The following is a 21,626-nucleotide window of genomic DNA, read 5'->3' as shown; positions in this document are numbered from 1 at the left end:
AGGTGCAACAACGTTTTCATCATGGTACCTGCGCACATCTACATAGGGCATTGCATTTCTTTGCTGTGCTGGAAAATGTGTGTTCTTGCATGCGTTTCTGCACCACCAATGGTGTGAACAAGTCCTAAGGGCTGGTTCACACTATAGAAACAGTCTAGATGTGTTCCTGATGGGTTTTTTTCATGCCCTTTTGGCATGCATGTTTAGTGTGTTCCAGTACATTTTGGATGCGTTTTGGACATGTTTACATTGCATTTTTATATCCCTTCCACTTATTTTTTTCTATTTTCTTTGTATTCAATGTAGTTAGGGACATGTGCGTTTTAGTACATTCAAGGACGTTTCAATGTGTTCCAGTACAGTTCTGTGCAGAAACAATGCAGCGTGGTCAACTTTGTTTACAGCACCTGCAATGCATTGAAAATGCAAGCGCTGATGTGAACTATGACATTGACAACCATATAACCTTCTTTCTGTGCGTTTGTGATGCTGAAAAAGCAACTGAAACACATGTAGTGTGAACTGGCCCTAAAGGTTATTAGAGGTCAGGGAACAGGACTGACCAGGAATTGTGAATTCAATCAGACTAGTGGTGAGATACAATCAGCAATTGTATAATAATGTGAGATCTGAGCTGTAGCTGATAGAAAATGAGACACATTCACTTGATCAGTAAATAGATAGTTAAAGAGTGGGGCGGTGATCCATAGATTTGCATATGGGACAGGTGATGACGGGGTGGGGGAGGGGGTCAAGTTGTATAAGGAGACAGATTTAAAAGAGAAAAATGTTACAATGAAATATACACGGCATGAATCTTGCACATTTCCTAACTGGCAGAAGAACAGGACATAGGTAACATTCATCCACTTTCTAGTCATTAGGCAAAATCATAATTGATTGATCAATATTCCTGGCACAACCCAGAAAATTGATCTCCATTTTTTAGGATGTAGCCATGACTGGGATTAGAACCCATGACCCAAGTGCTGTAAGTTCTGAGCTCTAACCACTAAACCACTGTGGGAAACACAGTTTGAGCTATAATGTAGAATAGTTCCATTGTTTAAAAATGATAGAGCGAGCGCTGGTCACATGATATAGACTAGTAAAATGGTCTTACACAAGATAAATATAACCACGGACAGTAGTGCATGAACTTGTGAAAGGTCATCCACCCCTGTGACAGTGTACTACACTATTGAGCACCTTTCTGGCTCCTGTGGCTGAGCTAATTCCTCCCCAGGACCATTTGGGCACCCACCCTGATGGATGGATGGATGGATGGATGGAGCTGGATGACTAACCCATAGCTGCCAGCATACCGCTGCACCCCCAGATGTGTGATGTGTATAACCCATACACATTAATACTTTTGTTCTGGTGAGTGTAGACCAGTCCCAAGGGTGGTTTACCTTTCACGAGTTCATGCACTACTGTCCGTCACGGAGAGACCACACGTGCCATTCATAGGCACTCTCTGAGTTGGTACTCTCACACCAAGGACATTCCATTATTCAGGAATGATTCTATGAACTTATTTTAGCACCATTTACAATATTACATCATTGTTGCAATTCTTTGCACTTTTTGGTTTTTACATGCGTTCATTATTGATCACATGCATTTATAGCGCTGCACTTGTCTTTACCATAGAATAGTTACGTGATTAAAGAGAATGAAGATATATAATTATATTGGGAAATTAGAAGTATATAAATTATTTGAGATATAAGTGTAAAAATGTTTAACATTTGAATACAGAATGTATGACATTCATTAGTAAATGCATTAGTTTCCTGATCATTTTGGAGAAACAGCAAAAAAAAGAAATAGAAGAAAATAGAAAATTCTAATACAGGTGTACTATTTATTACATTCTAAGAATTCTCTTTTGCCATCATAAAAATGCCAATATTAATAAAGCCAGCGCTTGTGCGCCATCTAGCGAATATATCCGGTATTGCACCTAAACATGTGCCAGACGGGATACCACATTTAGTAATAGCAAAGTGGTCAGTAGACGCTCGTTAATGAGCTTGCTAGACGCTGGTCAGACGACTGATTGATTGACCGGAGTCTTAGTGAATCAGGGCCCAGAGGTCCATCAGCCTCATTGGAGACAGGGGAGACATCAGAGGTCCATTAACTTCATCAGAGGACAGAGGAGAAATCAAAGGTCTATCAGCTTCATCAGAGGACAGGGGAGACATCAGAGGTCCATCAGCTTCATCGTAGGACAAGGGAGACATCAGAGTTCCATCAGCTTTATTGGAGGACAAGGGAGACATCAGAGGTCCATCAGCTTCATCGTAGGACAAGGGAGACATCAGAGTTCCATCAGCTTTATTGGAGGACAAGGGAGACATCAGAGGTCCATCAGCTTCATCGTAGGACAAGGAAGACATCAGAGGTCCATCAGCTTTATTGGAGGACAGGGGAGTCATCAGAGGTCCATCAGCTTCATCGTAGGACAAGGGAGACATCAGAGGTCCATCAACTTCATCAGAGTACAGGGGAGACATCGGAGGTCCATCAGCTTCATCGTAGGACAAGGAAGACATCTGAGGTCCATGAGCTTTATTGGATGACAGAGGAGTCATCAGAGGCTGTCACAGATCCCACCCACATGCACACGCCCACAGCGACTAGCTAACAGAGGCGTGCATGTCTGGCCATGACTTGGTGTAAAGAGGGAATGAGGGGGACTTATTTTGTCACAGCCCGCACTACCTCTCCTCTCATATTAGGACCCATGCAGTTTATGTTGTCTATATGGAGGAGGTGTAGGGTTAGATTCATCCTAGGCTCTAAGTGTTCCCCCTTGACCAACATCATTTTTAATCCAAGTCTCCCAGATAGTCTGGCCATTGGTCGAGTCCCTCCTTGGGCTGAGGTTAATCTATTCCAATTGTGACATTTGGTCAATCCCATAATTCACAACCTTAAATCCTTCCCTGACATTCAAAAAGCTGCTCGCATTCCACCCCATCAGTATTTTATCTACAGATACAACACATTTTTGCCTCCAAAGCCTCTTCTCTGACTCTTGAACAACCTACCCCTTTAGATCATATCTGCATCCAAGGCCCACACCACCGGGACATCATTTCCGCTACGTATACATTGCTTGTAGATGCCCTTTTTCTATTGGTTCTCCCCTTTATATGTGTAAATGGTCCCGTTTCCTTCAATGTGATATTGGGTTGGATCAATGGAGTAGGATTTGGGAGGCCTCTTCTAAATCTTCTGTGTGTGTAATGTATACAGAAAATCCTTCTAAGACCCCCATGTTTTGGTATCGGACCCCTGAGGTTCTCCATGATCATAACCTGAATGTTTCTTCTGTTTGCTGGTGTTGTGGGACGGAAACTGACACTCTTTTCCACATTTTTTGGGATTGCCGGTCCATTGCGCCCTTTTGGGGGAGGTCCTTACCCCATTGTGGTTACTTTTCCTGGCTCCTGTCCCTTTTGAGCCCATTTACTTTCTGTTGGGTCTACCTTTTCGGGTCTCTCTAAATGTGCGAGGAAACTTTCCACCTACATTCTGAGGGCAGCCAGGAGAACCATTCCCATGCATTGGCTGTCTTCTATGTCCCCCATGTTACCGGCACTGATGAAGGTCAGAGCAGAAATGAGAAAGTTGGAGTACCTACCTGCTTTACACCCTGCTACTGTCCCTGTGCTGGAGGCAGTTCAGGACCCACGGGACACCTATGACACCGATCTGTCTGCTCCGATCGTTTGTGATTGATGGCCATGTCACTGTTTTGTATTGACATTGTATGTTCTTATGTACCTCTCATCGATGAGCTGCTTTATCAGCCTTCTCTCCCTCTCTGCTTTTATTTTACATTTACCTTTGTGACTGCTTGTTGTAATGTGTGACATAGAGAAGGAAATGGGCACTAATAGGCTGCAGGAGATCCGCTGAGACATAGAAAGGGAAATGGGAGCTAATAGGCTGCAGGAGATCCGCTGAGACATAGAGAGGGAAATGGGTGCTAATAGGCTGCAGGAGATCCGCTGAGACATAGAAAGGGAAATGGGAGCTAATAGGCTGCAGGAGATCCGCTGAGACATAGAGAAGGAAATGGGCACTAATAGGCTGCAGGAGATCTGCTGAGACAAAGAAAAGGGAAATGGGAGCTAATAGGCTGCAGGAGATCCGCTGAGACATAGAAAGGGAAATGGGAGCTAATAGGCTGCAGGAGATCCGCTGAGACATAGAGAGGGAAATGGGAGCTAATAGGCTGCAGAGGATCTGCTGAGACATAGAGAGGGAAATGGGTGCTAATAGGCTGCAGGAGATCCGCTGAGACATAGAGAGGGAAATGGGTGCTAATAGGCTGCAGGAGATCTGCCGAGACATAGAGAGGGAAATGGGTGCTAATAGGCTGCAGGAGATCTGCTGAGACAATGAAATGTGTATGAAATGGATGGATGTGCAGACACTCCCAGAAGATGATGTCATTATGAGTGGATTGATATATATTTTTGCATTGTCCCCCCCAGAAGGATCAGGTTTGGCGGGATCGCTCTCATTAGCTATACATTTGTATTTTGTGTTCTGTGTTTGTAAGACTTTTCTATATGTAATAAGAGATGTTTGTTGAACAGTTGGTTACATAAGAGTTACATTTATTTCTTCTTCCTTTATTCAGTAATGTTTCATCTCCCGTAGTATCCCTGTAAGGTACATATTATACAGGAAGGCGGATTATGGGATGGATCTCGGGGCTGCAGTTCCTCTGAACTCCACAAGGTGGGGATCTCACCTCTACTCACACAGGAAGTCTCTATGGAATGCAGACAGGAAGTGATGTCAGGTACAGACAGGAAGTGATGTCAGGGACAGACAGGAAGGGATGTCAGGGACAGACAGGAAGGGATGTCAGGGACAGACAGGAAGTGATGTCAGGTACAGACAGGAAGCAGAGAGGAGACGTTGGTGGAAGTGGCAGCATTGGAGGTAATAAGATGTTATTTCCTATTTACACCCAGTAACCCTGTCATGTCCGTCCTCTTCCTCCATAGTCACGTCCCTCCTCTTCCTCCATAGTCACGTCCCTCCTCTTCCTCCATAGTCACGTCCCTCCTCTTCCTCCATAGTCACGTCCCTCCTCTTCCTCCATAGTCACGTCCGTCCTCTTCCTCCATAGTCACGTCCGTCCTCTTCCTCCATAGTCATGTCCGTCCTCTCCCTCCATAGTCACGTGCGTCATCTTCCTCCATAGTCATGTCCATCCTCTTCCTCCATAGTCGCTGTGCCGTCTTTTATCTCCAGCAGATGATGATACACACATATATAGTGTGGGAACCCAGATGAACCCCTTCAGGGGCAGAACATTCCCCCACTTCCGGGGCCGGAACATTCTCCTCATTGTGGAGATAAATTCTAGTAATATGGTCCTCTAAACAAACAGCACTGACAATAAATAGACAAGACAAGGACCATCCTGACCATACATGGCCTACAAAGGGCAATGATGACACTACACAGGCAGCCAATGGGCAATCATTACACTATGCAGCCAACACAATGATGGAGTGCCGGGGTCAGGAGTATGGAGCATAGAGCCCCTTACATTGCTGCTCAGGAGGAAGGAAACATTCCTTTGTAACAGAAAATGTATATAAATCTGAGGCTGTTTTAGGAATGTCCGGGGCTTTCAAAAATGAAAAGGGCTTTATAGTGACTAAAACATTTCATATGTGTAACATTGCGCTGTTTATCTCCTCCTCCCCTCCCCCGCCTGTCTCCAGCACCGCACCCATGGACTAGCATGGAGGGGAGAGACCTTGCAGTGTAATGAGAACTGATTGGCTGCTCCTCAGGAAAGGGGAGTGTCCTGTTTATCCTTTCTTCCTTTCACTCCCAGAGCCATTTTTGCATTTTTTGCACATGTTTAAAAAATTATTTTAGTCCTGAAGATGACACAAAACCCCCAAAATATTGATTTTCTGAAAGTAGAGACTTTAGAGAATAAAATAGCGGCAGTTCTATTTTTTTATGTCACAAAATATTATCACAAAGTCTAGGAAATGCCAAATTTCAGTAAAAAATACACTTAAGTTAATTTCAGGGCACAAAAAGCAATAAATGACCCATTTATGTGTAAAAATATAAAAGCCGAGGTTGCAGCGAGTAAATAGATATCCAACATGTCAAACCTTAAGTTGTGTGTGCTGAAATGGTGACAACCTTTAGTCCCGGTATTATCTATAGGGGACACATTTATAGCCCCTTCTAGGTCATCAGTATAGAGTACGGAGGAGGTCTGCTCCTAGAATTATCCTCTCATTCTGGTGTGACCGGCGATATGTAACGTGTATCACAATCAATGTTATCACGTGTAGGCGCTCCAGCGTGTGCTCTTATGTTTGGGTGCGCATATATGTGGGGGTGGGGGGGAGGAGTTATGTACTTGGGTGTAACTTTCATTCTTTACAATTAAAAAAAAACACATTTTACATAAGGGGACAAAGTCCTATATGAGATGACTTTTGATGACAGGTTCTCTTTATTGAGACATCCAGGGTCTAAAAGACCCCCAATGTCTCCCCTGTACTCCATTGGATGTAATGTAGAGCACATCGCACCGCATTACATTCTTTGCCGGCCTCGAGGGTAGGAAAATCTGTCATAACGTCACTTCTGGGTCAGGACAAGAAGGGAGTGAACGTGTCCGCTCTCCTCCGTTGTCACTTACCTGGTGTGAGAGGCCAATGGAGAGAGGGCTTCCCTTGCAGCTAAGTTCCAGACTCCCCTGAGAGTGGGACAGCAGGAGTCAGGACCAAAGTGGCACAGGTCACCTGTAGGAGTGCTTGTTGGTGGTCCACTCAGGAGCACAACTGATGTACTGAGATGCAGACAGGTGGCACCTATGTGAGGTATGGAAGCCCTTCCGGGGAACAGAGGATTACTGGATAGCCGGTTCAAAGCCAAGGTTCCGTACCAGGTGGAGATCAGAACAGACATAGATGTGATAGCCAAGGTCATACACAGAGGAGCAAGAGAGAATATCCATTAGCCAAGCCGAGGTCAGGTCAGGGTTTAAGCAGAGAAGACAGGTCTAGGAGCAAGCCGAGTCAGTAACAGGAAATCACAGATCACAGTAGTACAGGAACAAGATACTGGGGAGCCAGAGAGTAGTGCAGGGCTTCCTTATAAAGTCTATTTGCTGTCAAATTTGAGCCGATGTGAACTTCTGCGGCCATGCAAGTACTGGCAGGGGTGTCAGGTCGCCTAACACCTCTGCCAAGGACAGAGCCCTGACAGTGCCCCCCCCTAGAGGGAAGCCTCCGGATGCCTACTTGGGCCATCTTGTCTGGATATTTGGAGTAGAACTCCTGGAGAAGTCTGGGGGCATGTACAGTATGTTGTCTTTTGGTTCCCAGGAGCTTTCTTCAGGAGAGTACCCCTTCCATTTGATCAAGTACTGGATCTGCCTTCCTCACTTCTTGCAGTCCAGGATTGATTCTATCTCGTATTCTGCATCCTCCCCAACTGTTATTGGTGGCGGAGGAGGTTCCACTCTTCCCGGAAATGGATCATGAACTGTTGGCTTGAGCAGAAAAACATGGAAGACTGGGTGAATCCCATATGATTCGGGAAGAGATAGCTCATATGCCACTGGATTGATTACTTATTGGATCTGAAAGGGCCCAATGTATCTTGGTCTTAACTTCCACGATGGGCAAGGAAGTTTTAGGTTGGCTGTTGATAACCAAGCCTGGTCTCCAACCTGCAGAGAAGGATTTCCCCTCCATTTCTTGTCATAGTATCTTTTGTAGTCAGTTTGCAATCTTTGTACGGATTCCTGGAGAGCTCAATAGTTGTCCTGTATCCTGCTGATTCTGTCATGAACTGCAGGTACCGATGTTTCGAGTATGGTATCCGGAAGGCAAGAAGGGTGGAATCCGTAATTGGCCCAAAATTGTGACTGATTCGTAGCGAAATGGACGGAATTATTGTATGCAAATTATGCTAATGGGAGTAGAGATGTCCAGTCATCCTGGGAAAAGGCGGAGAAACATTGTAGATATTGTTCCAACGTTTGATTAGTTTGTTCAGTTTGTTTGCCCATTACTTTGAGGGTGGTAGGCCAATGATAGGCAGAGTTCCACTTTCAGGGTTTTACATAAGGCTCTCCAGAACCTGGAGGTAAATTGAACCCCTCGGTCAGACACGATATTGCTGGGCAGTTCGTGTAGCCTAACGATTTCCTTAATAAAGATATGTGCCGTCTCAGGTGCCAACGGAGTTCCTATCATTGGCAGAAAATGGGTCATCTTGGATAGCCAATATATCACTACTAGGATGGTAGTAAACCCCTCAGAAGATGGCAAGTCTACAATAAAGTCCATTGTGATCATTTCCCAGGGATGATTAGGAATGGATAGGGGCCTCAGCAACCCCCATGCCTTGGCTTTGTCTCCCTTGCTACGTAGACATACTGTGCAGGATTTTACATAGGTTCTGCAGTCCTGAGTTAAGTTGGGCCACCAAAACGATTGCTGGATCAGATCCATTTTTTTTTTGGGCTCCAAAGTGACCAGCCAGTTGATGGTCATGGAATGTCTTGAAAACTTGGGATCTTACCTCATGGGGTGCAAAGATCTTATCCTGGTACCACAGAAAGCCATCCTGCCTTCTTAACAAGTTCTGCTCAGGTTCGGCGCACCGTGCAGATGCCTGTTCAATCAAAAGCTTCAGACTGGGCTGGATCAACAAAAAATGTTGGGCCGACAGGATGGTATCAGGAGGCGGTAGGTGATGTGAAAATTGAACCTGGAGAAATATAGGGTCCATCTAGCTTGCAGTAATCTTAGGCGCTTGGCAGATCTTAAATATTCTAGATAATTATGATTTGTGAAGATCATGATTGGGTGACTAGCTCCTTCCAAAAGGTACCTCCATTCTTTGAATGCCATTTTGATCGCCAAACGTTCCCTGTTGCCTACGTTGTAGTGTCTTTCAGCTTGGCTTAGTTTATTAAAGCAAAAAGCTACCGGATGGAGCAGAGCTTTTGGGCCTTGGCTCCTGTAGCCACCTCTGATGCGTCCACCTCCAGGATGAAGGGAAGTGTTGGCTCTGGGTGTTGTAATACAGGAGCAGAAGTGAACTGCTTTTTTAGCTGCTCAAAGGCTGTCTGTGCTTCCTGGCTCCAGAGAAAACTTGCATGCTGGCGAGTGAGTTGGGTAATGGGGGCTATAATGGTTGAGAAGCCCTTGATGAACTTCCGATAAATGTTGGCAAAGCCCACAAATCTTTGGACCACTTTTTTTGTCACTAGGTGCAAGCCAATCCAATATGGCTTAGATTTTCTGAGGATCCATAGAGATTCCTTCAGTAGAGATTATGAGCCCAAGGACCTGGATGGACTGCTTCTCGAATTCGCACTTTCCTGCCTTAGCATACAGACCATGCATCCTTAGTGTAGTCAGTACACTTTTAACATGGTCTCAGTGGAGTTCCAATGAGTTGGAGAAAATCAGGATATCGTCCAGGTAGGCGATCAAGAAGAGATTGAGGTAATCCCTGAAGATATCATCCACAAAGTGTTGGAATGTTGCAAGGGTGTTGCACAATCCAAACGACATCCCTAGGTACTCAAAGTGCCCAAAGCGTGTTCTGAAACTGGTCTTCCACCCATTGCCCTTCCTAATCTGACTAAATTGTAGGCTCCTCATAAATCTAGCTTGCTGAACACTCGGGCTGTCCAAAACCTCTGAAATGACTCAGGAACAAGAGGGAGTGGGTACCAATTTTTAATGGTGATCTTGTTGAGTTCCCTATAATCTGTACAGGGACGGAGAGACTGATCCTTTTTTTCAATGAAAAAAATACCTGCCCTGGCAGGTGAGGAAGAGGGACGGATGAATCCTTTGGCAAGGTTCTCGTCAATATATTGCTGGAGAGCTTTCAGTTCTATTTTGGATAGTGGGAGGCTTTGCCCAAAGGGTATTTCTGCCCCTGTAAGCAGCTCAATAGGGCAATCATGGGATCGATGAGATGGTAAAGTGTCAGCTTTCCCTTTATCAAATACATCAAGGAAATGGTGGTAGGCAGGGGGAACAGATTGACTGGCATCTGATGTAGGCTGAACTGAGAGGCACACAGGGAAATTGGTGGGTGTGGGAGTGCCGCAGTGCTGAAGGCAGTAACTTCTTTCTTGAGCCAGTTGATTTATGGATTGTGAGCTTGCAACCAAGGTATTTCTAGGATGGCTGGAAACATGGGAGATCTCAGGATGTTGAAACAGATGAATTCCTGATGGACAGAGTCAGTTGTGGCTAGGATGGGAATGGTTTCTTGGGTAATGGGTCCTGAGCTAGGAGCGGTGCCATCTGCTAGGAGTACATCAAGCCTTTGTCTTTTAGGACAAAGAGGAATACCTAGGTTCTGGGCAAGGTGGATGTCCAAGAAACAACTACAAGCTCCCGAATCAATGATTGCCTGCAACTTGACTTCCTTTCCAGGCACCTGTAATGACATGGGTAGAATGACATGGGTGGTTAAGGTTCTGGATAACTGGAGATATGAAGGATGAGGCTGGCTGGACTTACTTGGTCGCACTGGGCAGTTGTGTAAGAAATGGCCCATGGCCCCATGACATAAATGTAAGATTCAAGTAGTTGAGATGTGATCAGTAGAAATATGTCATTATAAATTTAGTTTCAGTCCATGTTATTAAAGATAATTGTTCAGTATTCAGTCAGAGACATATGTTCACCAATTAGCATCTAAAAGGACAGAGCAGCTCAAAGGCTAGAGGTGACACCTAGATGTCAATAAAACGTTGTCACCTATGTAGCCAGAGATTGCCACCTTCTTGAAATCTAAAAGAAGAGCTCCAGCCATTTTGGCTTTGGGAAAAAGCAGGAGACCAGGAGAGGGCTCCGCTTTGTCTGCTAGCTGTGATTTATATCCACAGATCAGAGGAATATATTTCATCTCTCATAAAAGATTCAATATTAGTTGCAGAGAGATAAAAATACTTCCTTCTGATTGGACACACTGTAAGCTTCATCTACATGTAAAACTGTATTTGCAGCCTCTGTAGAATCCCAGAGAAACACAGAAAACAGTTATATGGTGCCTGATTGCAAAAGCTGAACAGATTGGTACTGTCACGATCGGATTGATGCGCTGGTGTCGGAAATTCTATCCCTGACTTGGTGATTCAAACCATTCCTGGTCCAATCGACTTTAGACACTTCAGTACCCCGAATGTCCTGTGGGCTGGTACAGGAACACCCCCCAAGGGTGATTGGCCAAGGGCTAATGTCTAGCCTACGTCCATATTTCAATAAATTGAGGACCTTGAGATATGGACGGTGTGATTCGTATGGAGCCGGTTCTATTTGACTGGTGAATCGCAGATTTTCTCTGACTTGCTCCAGTCACAGGATAACTCTTGGTAAAAGTTTTATTTCTGTTTTTATTCCCTTTAATGTTATAGTGAATAGCCAATTGTGTGTCTTTTTGTATGTTCTGTATTATCTGAAACATTTTATACTTTGTACATATTTTATGCACTGCCCACTTTTGGGATATTAAATCATAAAATTAATAAGTGACTTCTGGGTACTTAAGCTCCGGCTCATATCTCCAGAGAGATTATTGTATTACAGTGTCTATATATGCTCGGTTTAAGTTCATTGCCAATCTGTATGCAATTGCACTGTGTGTGGGCATGTGCGTGCGGTGTGGATCCGTGACAGCCCCGCAGTAAAGGCATAGGTTGCCTTGCCGTCTGCGTAATCTTTCCTCTGGAGATAAGGCAGGTCGGAGAAGGCCAATTAGCATGGGTTCTACTTCAGGAGTGCCGATAGGCAGAGAAATAGAGACAGAATCCACTGGTCTTGGAACCCTTGGCAGAACCCTTGGCAAAAGGTCTGGGTACGTTTAGAACATCTCTCCCGTAGCCGTCAATCCAATTGGGTAGCGAGTTGAATAAGGTTCTCCAAGGAGGAGGGAGCCTCCACCCTAGCTAATTCATCCTTGAGGGACTCAGACAGACCTAGATGGAACTGGTATTTTAGGGCTGCGTCATTCCACCCGATATTGGTGGACCATTTGCGGAATTTCACAATGTAGTCCTCCACAGCCCGTCGGCCTTGTTGTAGAGCATGAAGGGTGGATTCAGCAGTAGAGGTCCTCTGGGGGTCATCATAAAGAGCTGCCATGGTTTCAAAGAATGTGATCACTGAGTTCAGCGCTGGGTCTTTTTGTTCCAGTAAGCTGTGTGCCCTTGAGGTTTGTCAGATAGGAGAGAAATGATGAACCCCACTTTAACTGTCTCAAGTGAGAAGGTCCTGGGTTGCAGTGCGAAATACAACTCACAAGCATTCTTGAAGGCTCAGAATTTACATTGGTCCCCAGCAAGCATTCCGGAATGGTAACTCTGGGTAGTACCAAAGTGGGTGTAACATTGGAAGGCGAGCTGGCTGGTGCCACTGTAGAGATAGGACTAGGCAATGGATTCTGGTCTGCAGAAGGTGCAGTGGTAGTGAGCAAATGAAGACGTCCCTCCAGCTGAAAATATCCCTCCTGCAGATCCTTGACCACTTGTGTAAGTGCCGTCATCTGTTGGCACAGGGCCTCTGATGTGGAAGCACCTCTCTCGGCCTCAGACATAATGGCTGGTTGATACTATCATGTATCTGGTGAGAGACGCCAATGGAGAGAGGGCTTCCCTTGTGACTAAGTTCGAGACTCCCCTGAGAGTGGGACAGCAGGAGTCAGGACCAAAGTGGCACAGGTCACCTGTAGGAGTGCTTATTGGTGGTCCACCCAGGAGCACAGCTGATGCACTGAGATGAGGTCTGCAGACAGGTGGCGCCTGTGCGAGGTATGCAAGACCTTCCGGGGAACAGGATTACTGGATAGCCGGTTCAAAGCCAAGATCCAGTACCGGGTGGAGATCAGAAGAGACGTAGTCAGATGGGATAGCTGAGGTCATACACAGAGGAGCAAGAGAGAATATCCATTAGCCAAGCTGAGGTCATACACAAAAGAGAAAGAGAAAATATCCGTTAGCCAGCCGAGGTCAGGTCAGGGTTTAAGCAGAGAAGGCAGGTCAAGGAGCAAGCCGAGTCAGTAACAGGAGATCACAGTAGCACAGGAACAGGAAATCACAATTCACAGTGGAACAGGAACAAGGTACTGGGGAGCCAGAGATCAATCAGAACCTGAGAGTAGTGCAGGGCTTCCTTATAAAGGCCGTTTGCCACCAAATTTGAGCTGATGTGAACTTCTGCAGCCATGCAAGGTATAGGCAGGGGTGCCAGGTCTCCTAAAACCTCTGCTGAGGACAGAGCCCTGACATCTGTCCCCTCTACCCTCTGGCACTCGCTGAACTGCACCCACAAATGGGCAAGAAGAGCCAGAGAAGCATAGTAGCTACAGGGGAGGTTCACACACACGGGGTGGCAGAGGCTGGCACCTGAAAGGAGAGCCCTGTGGCTTGCCCGCATCAGGGATAAAGATTAAAAACAATACTTGCCCGGCCCCCAGAACTACATGTCCCGGGCGTCGGGCGATGTAAAGTGACCATCCCTGCATGATGAGCCGACATTGACCTCACAGAACTGCTTTAGAGCAAACTAGTCATAGGAAGGATCAGATTTATCATTCCTTGTCTGCAGATCTAAAGCTCATCAAAACCAGTTCGGAGACCAAACAAACCCAACAGAGAAAAGGGGCCCCGGACCTCAAAATTGTAGTAAACACTAAACAGCCCAAACAAAATGTCTTCCCATGGGGGGAGTAGTTCTTCAATGTCCAGCAACCCTCCTATTCCCCCCTCACATCCACATCCTATTATTGTGTGACCAATACCATCCAAATCATTCTTACTTTCATTTCCCAAAGTTATCCGTCTACAAGGAGACCTGTATAGATCACATGATGGCACCAATGAGGATGGAGGAGGACTGGAGTCACATGACTGAGAAGATACTAAACCTCACCCTGGAGATCATCTACCTGCTGACCGGAGAGGTGAGGAGGATTCTGGGAGGTCACATGACATCACTCTTATCTCTATTAATAAAACACAGACCTGACCGCAGAGGTGAGGAGGATTCTGGGAGGTCACATGACATCACTCTCATCTCTATTAATAAAACACAGACTTGACCGGAGAGGTGAGGAGGATTCTGGGAATCTAACATGATATTCCTATTGGTTCCTCAATACAGAGATTTCCTCCTCTGAAGTCAGGTGATCATATGACCATCACAGTGCCTCCATGTGACTCCCTAAACCCTGAGAGACACAACATGCAGAAGATTCTAGAAGTCACCAAGAAGATGATGGAGCTGCTGACAGCAGAGGTGAGTGGTGCCGGGAATTCTGGGACATTCTCCAATCACTGATAGTATAATTAGAATCTGTACATTATCTGCATTGTTACCATTGATGTCATTTGTATTATATATTCAGAGTGGAAACCTGAGAGATTCTAAAGTTGAGGTTAAAGAAATAGTAAAAGAGGAGGAGGATGAGGATGGGGGGATGGAGGAGTCAGAGCTTCTAAGAGAATGCAAAGATCTGTACCAGGACACCATGGTGGAGTCATCCAGCTACAGGAACTCACCAGAGAGATGTCCCCGTCCTCTGTATTCCCGGGATTCCACACAGGAAGGTCACACCATCCCTCACCATCATCAGGTAGATGAGGAACAATCACTGATAGTATCATTAGGATCTGTACATTATCTGCATTGTTACCATTGATAGGATTTGTATTATGCATTCAGAGTGGAATCCTCAGGGATGAGAATATTGTTGTTGAAGAGGAGGATGAGGAGTATGGAGTGATGGAAGAGTTTTCAGAAGGACACAAGGATATGATGGAGCCACCTAATACCAAGAACCCACCAGAGAGATGTCCCCGTCCTCTGTATTCCTGGGATTCCACACAGGAAGATCACACCATCCCTCCCCATTACAAGGTTGGTTGTACGGAGCATCTAGAACAGGGGTGGGCAAACTTTTTGACTTGAGGGCCGCAATGGGTTCATATATTGGACCCGGGGGCCGGACCAAGAGTAGATGAATGATGTGTATGTGTCATCCATAGTAAGTATAGTAATATTCCCCCATAGTAAGCATAGTAATTAATCCCCCCATATAGTAATTCATCCCCCATATAGTAATTCATCCCCCATATAGTAATTCATCGCCCATAGTAATTAATCTCCCATATAGTAATTCATCCCCCATAGTAATTCATCCCCCATATAGTAATTCATCCCCCATAGTAATTCATCCCCCATATAGTAATTCATCCCCTAGTAATTCATCCCCCATATAGTAATTCATCCCCCATTGTAATTCATCCCCCATATAGTAATTCATCCCCCATATAGTAATTCATCCCCCATAGTAATTCATCCCCCATATAGTAATTCATCCCCCATAGTAATTCATCCCCCATATAGTATTTCATCCCCCATAGTAATTCATCCCCCATAGTAATTCATCCCCCATATAGTAATTCATCCCCCATAGTAATTCATCCCCCATAGTAATTCATCCCCCATATAGTAATTCATCCCCCATAGTAATTCATCCCCAATATAGTAATTCATCCCCAATAGTAATTCATCCCCCATAGTAATTCATCCCCCATATAGTAATTCATCCCCCATATAGTAATTCATCCCCCATAGTAATTTATCCCCCATAGTAATTCATCCCCCATATAGTAATTCATCCCCCATAGTAATTCATCCCCCATAGTAATTCATCCCCCATATAGTAATTGATCCCCCATATAGTAATTAATCCCCCATATAGTAATTCATCCCCCATAGTAATTCATCCCCCATATAGTAATTCATCCCCCATAGTAATTCATCCCCCATATAGTAATTCATCCCCCCTATAGTAATTCATCCCCCCTATAGTAATTCATCGCCCATAGTAATTAATCCCCCATATAGTAATTCATCCCCCATAGTAATTCATCCCCCATATAGTAATTCATCCCCCATAGTAATTAATCCCCCATATAGTAATTCATCCCCCATAGTAATTCATCCCCCATATAGTAATTCATCGCCCATAGTAATTAATCCCCCATATAGTAATTAATCCCCCATATAGTAATTCATCCCCCATAGTAATTCATCCCCCATAGTAATTCATCCCCCATATAGTAATTCATCCCCCATAGTAATTCATCCCCAATATAGTAATTCATCCCCCATATAGTAATTCATCCCCCATATAGTAATTCATCCCCCATAGTAATTCATCCCCCATATAGTAATTTATCCCCAATAGTAATTCATCCCCCATAGTAATTCATCCCCCATAGTAATTCATCCCCCATAGTAATTGATCCCCCATATAGTAATTAATCCCCCATATAGTAATTCATCCCCCATAGTAATTCATCCCCCATATAGTAATTCATCCCCCATATAGTAATTCATCCCCCCTATAGTAATTCATCCCCCATATAGTAATTCATCCCCCATAGTAATTCATCCCCCCTATAGTAATTCATCCCCCATAGTAATTCATCCCCCATATAGTAATTCATCCCCCATAGTAATTCATCCCCCATATAGTAATTCATCCCCCATAGTAATTCATCCCCCATATAGTAATTCATCCCCCCTATAGTAATTCATCCCCCATAGTAATTCATCCCCCATATAGTAATTCATCCCCCATATTGTAATACATCCCCCATAGTAATTCATCCCCCATATAGTAATTCATCCCCCATAGTAATTCATCCCCCATATAGTAATTCATCCCCCATAGTAATTCATCCCCCATATAGTAATTCATCCCCCATATAGTAATTCATCCCCCATATAGTAATTCATTCCCCATATAGTAATTCATTCCCCTATATAGTAATTCATCCCCCATATAGTAATTCATCCCCCATAGTAATTCATCCCCCCTATAGTAATTCATCCCCCATAGTAATTCATCCCCCATATAGTAATTCATCCCCCATATAGTAATACATCCCCCATAGTAATTCATCCCCCATATAGTAATTCATCCCCCATATAGTAATTCACCCCCATATAGTAATTCATCCCCCATATAGTAATTCATCCCCCATATAGTAATTCATTCCCCATAGTAATTAATCCCCCATATAGTAATTCATCCCCCATATAGTAATTCATCCCCCATATAGTAATTCATCCCCCATAGTAATTCATTCCCCATATAGTAATTCATCCCTCATATAGTAATTCATCCCCCATAGTAATGCATCCCCCATAGTAATTCATCCCCCATATAGTAATTCATCCCCCATATAGTAATTCATCCCCCATAGTAATACATCCCCCATAGTATTTCATCCCCCATATAGTAATTTATCCCCCATAGTAATTCATCCCCCATATAGTAATTCATCCCCCATATAGTAATTCATCCCCCATAGTAATTCATCCCCCATATAGTAATTCATCCCCCATATAGTAATTCATCCCCCATATAGTAATTCATCCCCCATATAGTAATACATCCCCCATATAGTAATTCATCCCCCATATAGTAATTCATTCCCCATAGTAATTCATCCCCCATATAGTAATTCATCCCCCATATTAAGTCCCCCCTGTGTCAATTCACTTACCTTTGCTCCGCGCGTTCCTCTCGCCGTGTTCCAGCGCCGTTCCAGTGTAGCATGAAAATCTGTCTCCTATGAGGATCTGTCCCCCTCTACGTATCTGCGCATGTGCCAGTTTCAGGCATTAGCAGCCGATCGGCGATCTCCGGCACATGCGCAGATACGTCGAGGGGGACAGATCCTCATAGGAGACAGATTTTCATGCTCTACCGGTCTTCAGGGCGGACTGTGAGAGGAGCCTAGTGGGAGCCTAGCTCCACGGGCCGGATTAAAAGGTCCGCCGGGCTGTATACGGCCCGCGGGCCGTAGTTTGCCCATTGCTGATCTAGAACATGGATTTGAGGAGATAATATGTGGATTTTTCATGTTAGCTTATATTTATATATTATGTGAAATTTCTAATTTTCATGATTTAGGGTGAAGATCCAATCGATATAGAATTTGAGGTGAAAGCAGAAGAAGAAGAGGCGTATGTGAGGGATGATCAGCAGTCTATGGAGGAGGATGGAATAACGGGGACATTTATAGAGGAGGACACTCCTACAGAGATCAGCACAGGTGGGTCATGAACACTAAATCCATTCCTCCACCCATACTGCTCACTGATTGGTCCAGAGTAGAGTAAACACTTAGAAATATCAGCATGTAAGACACAATTTATGTATCTAGAGTGGATTTTTGGAGATTATGGGGTTCAGCTGGCTGCAAAATGTTGATTTTTACCATTAGCTTTAACCTAGGCACCTGGGACATGTATTTTGGGTCTTCGGCCCCATACCTGGTTCTAGTAAGATCTCTGACAGAGCAAGTCCCCCAGGGTTACTTTTTGTTGTCTACTGGCTGTGCCGGGTGGAGGGATATGTCTGTAGTGTCTCAGACCCAAGTCACTGAGTGCAGTCTCAGGAGATGGGAGGCAGCGGTGTGGGATCTCTGCAACGTGTCTACAGTAAACATTTAATCTTCCACTGATTACTGAATACCAATATTATGAGTCCTCATCCTTATACTGTATAATTTATATTGTACATTACATACTCCTGACCCCTGCACTATATACTCTATGTTGTACATTACATACTCCTGACCCCTGCACTATATACTCTATGTTGTACATTACATACTCCTGACCCCTGCACTATATATTCTATGTTGTACATTACATACTCCTGACCCCTGCACTATATACTCTATGTTGTACATTACATACTACTGACACCTGCACTATATACTCTATGTTGTACATTACATACTGCTGACCTCTGCACTATATACTCTATGTTGTACATTACATACTCCTGACCCCTGCACTATATACTCTATGTTGTACATTATATACTCCTGACCCCTGCACTATATACTCTGTGTTGTACATTACATACTCCTGTCCCCTGCAGTATATATTTTATGTTGTACATTACATACTCCTGACCCCTGCACTATATACTCTGTTGTACATTACATACTCCTGACCCCTGCACTATATACTCTATGTTGTACATTACATACTCCTGACCCCTGCACTATATACTTTATGTTGTACATTACATACTCCTGACCCCTGCACTATATACTCTATGTTGTACATTACATACTCCTGACCCCTGCACTATATACTCTATGTTGTACATTACATACTCCTGACCCCTGCTCTATATACTCTATGTTGTACATTACATACTCCTGATCCCTGCACTATATACTTTATGTTGTACATTACATACTCCTGACCCCTGCACTATATACTCTGTGTTGTACATTACATACTCCTGACCCCTGCACTATATACTCTATTTTGTACATTACATACTCTTGACCCCTGCACTATATACTCTATCTTGTATATTCCATTTTCCTGACTTCTGCTCTCCCCCCTCCCCCCACTGCTATATATACACATAATATGGATTCTCTTTTGTTCCCCCCATTTCCTCCCAGCTGGACATTTTATATCAGATGATGTGATTGGAGCACAGACTTTTACATGGTGATAATAATGTGATAACATCCTCCAACTTTGGACCCTTAAACAGAAATTGATAGGGTGGAATTGTAAGCTCCTCAGAGACCAAGCTGCCTGATGGGGGCGGAGTCCTGGTTTGGGGGAACCAATCAGCTCCTGTCTAGTAATCCTCTTTGTCTTTGTATTTTAGTCCATGGCCGGGAGATGAGGAAAACCTCCGAGGATTGTCTCACTTTGTCTCCAGACTGGAAAGTAGAAGATGAGGACATCACACAGTATAGTCCAGGAGAAAACCCGGCTCCCTCCAATGTCCATCCGGCACCACCCAGTGTAGATGGACCATCAGATTCCTCGTATTCTGAGGAACCTCAGACTGTGCAGGACCGGGCTGGCCTTCCAACAGAGAATAACTTCTCCTGTACTGAGTGCGGGAAGAGGTTCCATTCTAAATCCAATCTTAATGCGCATGAAAGATCTCACACGGGGGAGAAACCGTATTCCTGTCCTGAGTGCGGGAAATGTTTTTCAAGGAAGTCCCATCTTTACACACATCAGAGATCTCACACGGGGGAGAAGCCGTATTCCTGTCCAGAGTGTGGGAAATGTTTTTCACAGAAGTCCAATCTTTATAGACATCAGCGATTTCATACAGGTGAGAAGCCATATTCCTGTCCTGAGTGCGGGAAGGATTTCTGTTCTAAATTCAATCTTAATGTGCATAAAAGATCTCACACGGGGGAGAAGCCATATTCTTGTACTGAGTGCAGTAAATGTTTTTCACGGATGTACCAACTTTATAAACATCAGAGATCTCACATGGGGGAGAAGCTATATTCCTGTCCAGAGTGCGGGAAATGTTTTTCAGACAAGTCCAGTCTTCACACACATCAGAGATCTCACACAAAGGAGAAGTCATATTCCTGTCCTGAGTGTGGGAAATGTTTTTCACAGATGTCCAGTCTGCACACACATCAGAGATCTCACACAGGGGAGAAGCCATATTCCTGTCCTGAATGTGGGAAATGTTTTTCAATGAAGTTCAGTCTTCACATACATCAGAGATCTCACACAGGGGAGAAGCCATATTCCTGTCCAGAGTGTGGAAAATGTTTTTCAGAGAAGTCCAGTCTGCACAAACATCAGAGATCTCACACAGGAGAGAAGCCATATTCCTGTTCTGAGTGCGGGAAATGTTTTTCACAGAAGTTCAGTCTTCACATACATCAGAGATCTCACACAGGAGAGAAGCCATATTCCTGTCCTGAGTGTGAGAAATGTTTTTCAGAGAAGTCCAGTCTGCTGAAACATCGGAGATCTCACACAGGGGAGAAGCCATATTCCTGTCCTGAGTGCAGGAAATGTTTTTCATGGAGGTCCAATCTCTCCAAACATCAGAGATCTCACACAGGGGAGTAGTCACTTTCCTGTCCTGAATGAGGGAAATGTTCCTCACTGAAGTGCTGTCTTCCTGTACATCAGGGGTCCCACACAACCCTGGAGGTGTATTAGAGCCTTGAGTGCGGGAAATGTCTTCTAGATGAATGTTGCTGGACATCCCAGCTCTCATGTGGGGAAGAAGCACACCCTGATATACACCTCAGATACAGGTAAAACTCGAAAAATTAGAATATCATGCAAAAGTTCATTTATTTCAGTGCAGCAACTTAAAAGGTGAAACTAATATATGAGACTCATTACATGCAAAGCAAGATAGTTCAAGCTTTGATTTGTCATCATTGTGATGATTATGGCTTACAGCTCATGAAAACCCCAAATCCACAATCTCAGAAAATGAAAATATTGTGAAAAGGTGGAATATTCTCGGCTCAAAGTGTCCCACTCTAATCAGATAATTCAGCCATAACACCTGCAAAGGGTTCCTGAGCCTTTAAATGGTCTCTCAGTCTGGTTCAGTAGGAATCACAATCATGGGAAGGACTGCTGACCTGACACCATCACTGACACCCTCCATAGGGAGGGAAAGCCTCAAAAGGGAATTGCAGAAGAAGTTGGATGTTCCCAAAGTGCTGTATCAAAGCA

The 21,626-nt window shown here is 44.3% G+C and overlaps 1 protein-coding gene across 1 annotated transcript in view; it reads left to right on the top strand.

Annotated features, from left to right (window-relative positions):
• Nucleotides 1–21,246, top strand: part of LOC149461856 (uncharacterized) — a 110,962-nt gene extending 89,716 nt beyond the window's left edge. The window contains exon 3 of the mRNA XM_089677721.1: nucleotides 19,997–21,246. Coding sequence (XP_089533847.1) covers nucleotides 19,997–21,002 — 1,006 coding nt within the window. The 3' untranslated portion in view covers nucleotides 21,003–21,246. The remainder of the gene's footprint in view (nucleotides 1–19,996) is intronic.
• Nucleotides 21,247–21,626: the final 380 nt, after the last annotated feature.

Source organism: Staurois parvus, unplaced genomic scaffold (genome assembly GCF_062004578.1).
Source record: "Staurois parvus isolate SC_StPar_1 unplaced genomic scaffold, SC_StPar_1.0 ptg000191l, whole genome shotgun sequence".
NCBI classification, from domain to species: domain Eukaryota; kingdom Metazoa; phylum Chordata; class Amphibia; order Anura; family Ranidae; genus Staurois; species Staurois parvus.
The sequence above is the reverse complement of the archived record's forward strand: the minus strand, read 5'-3'. Positions and strand labels throughout refer to the sequence as shown.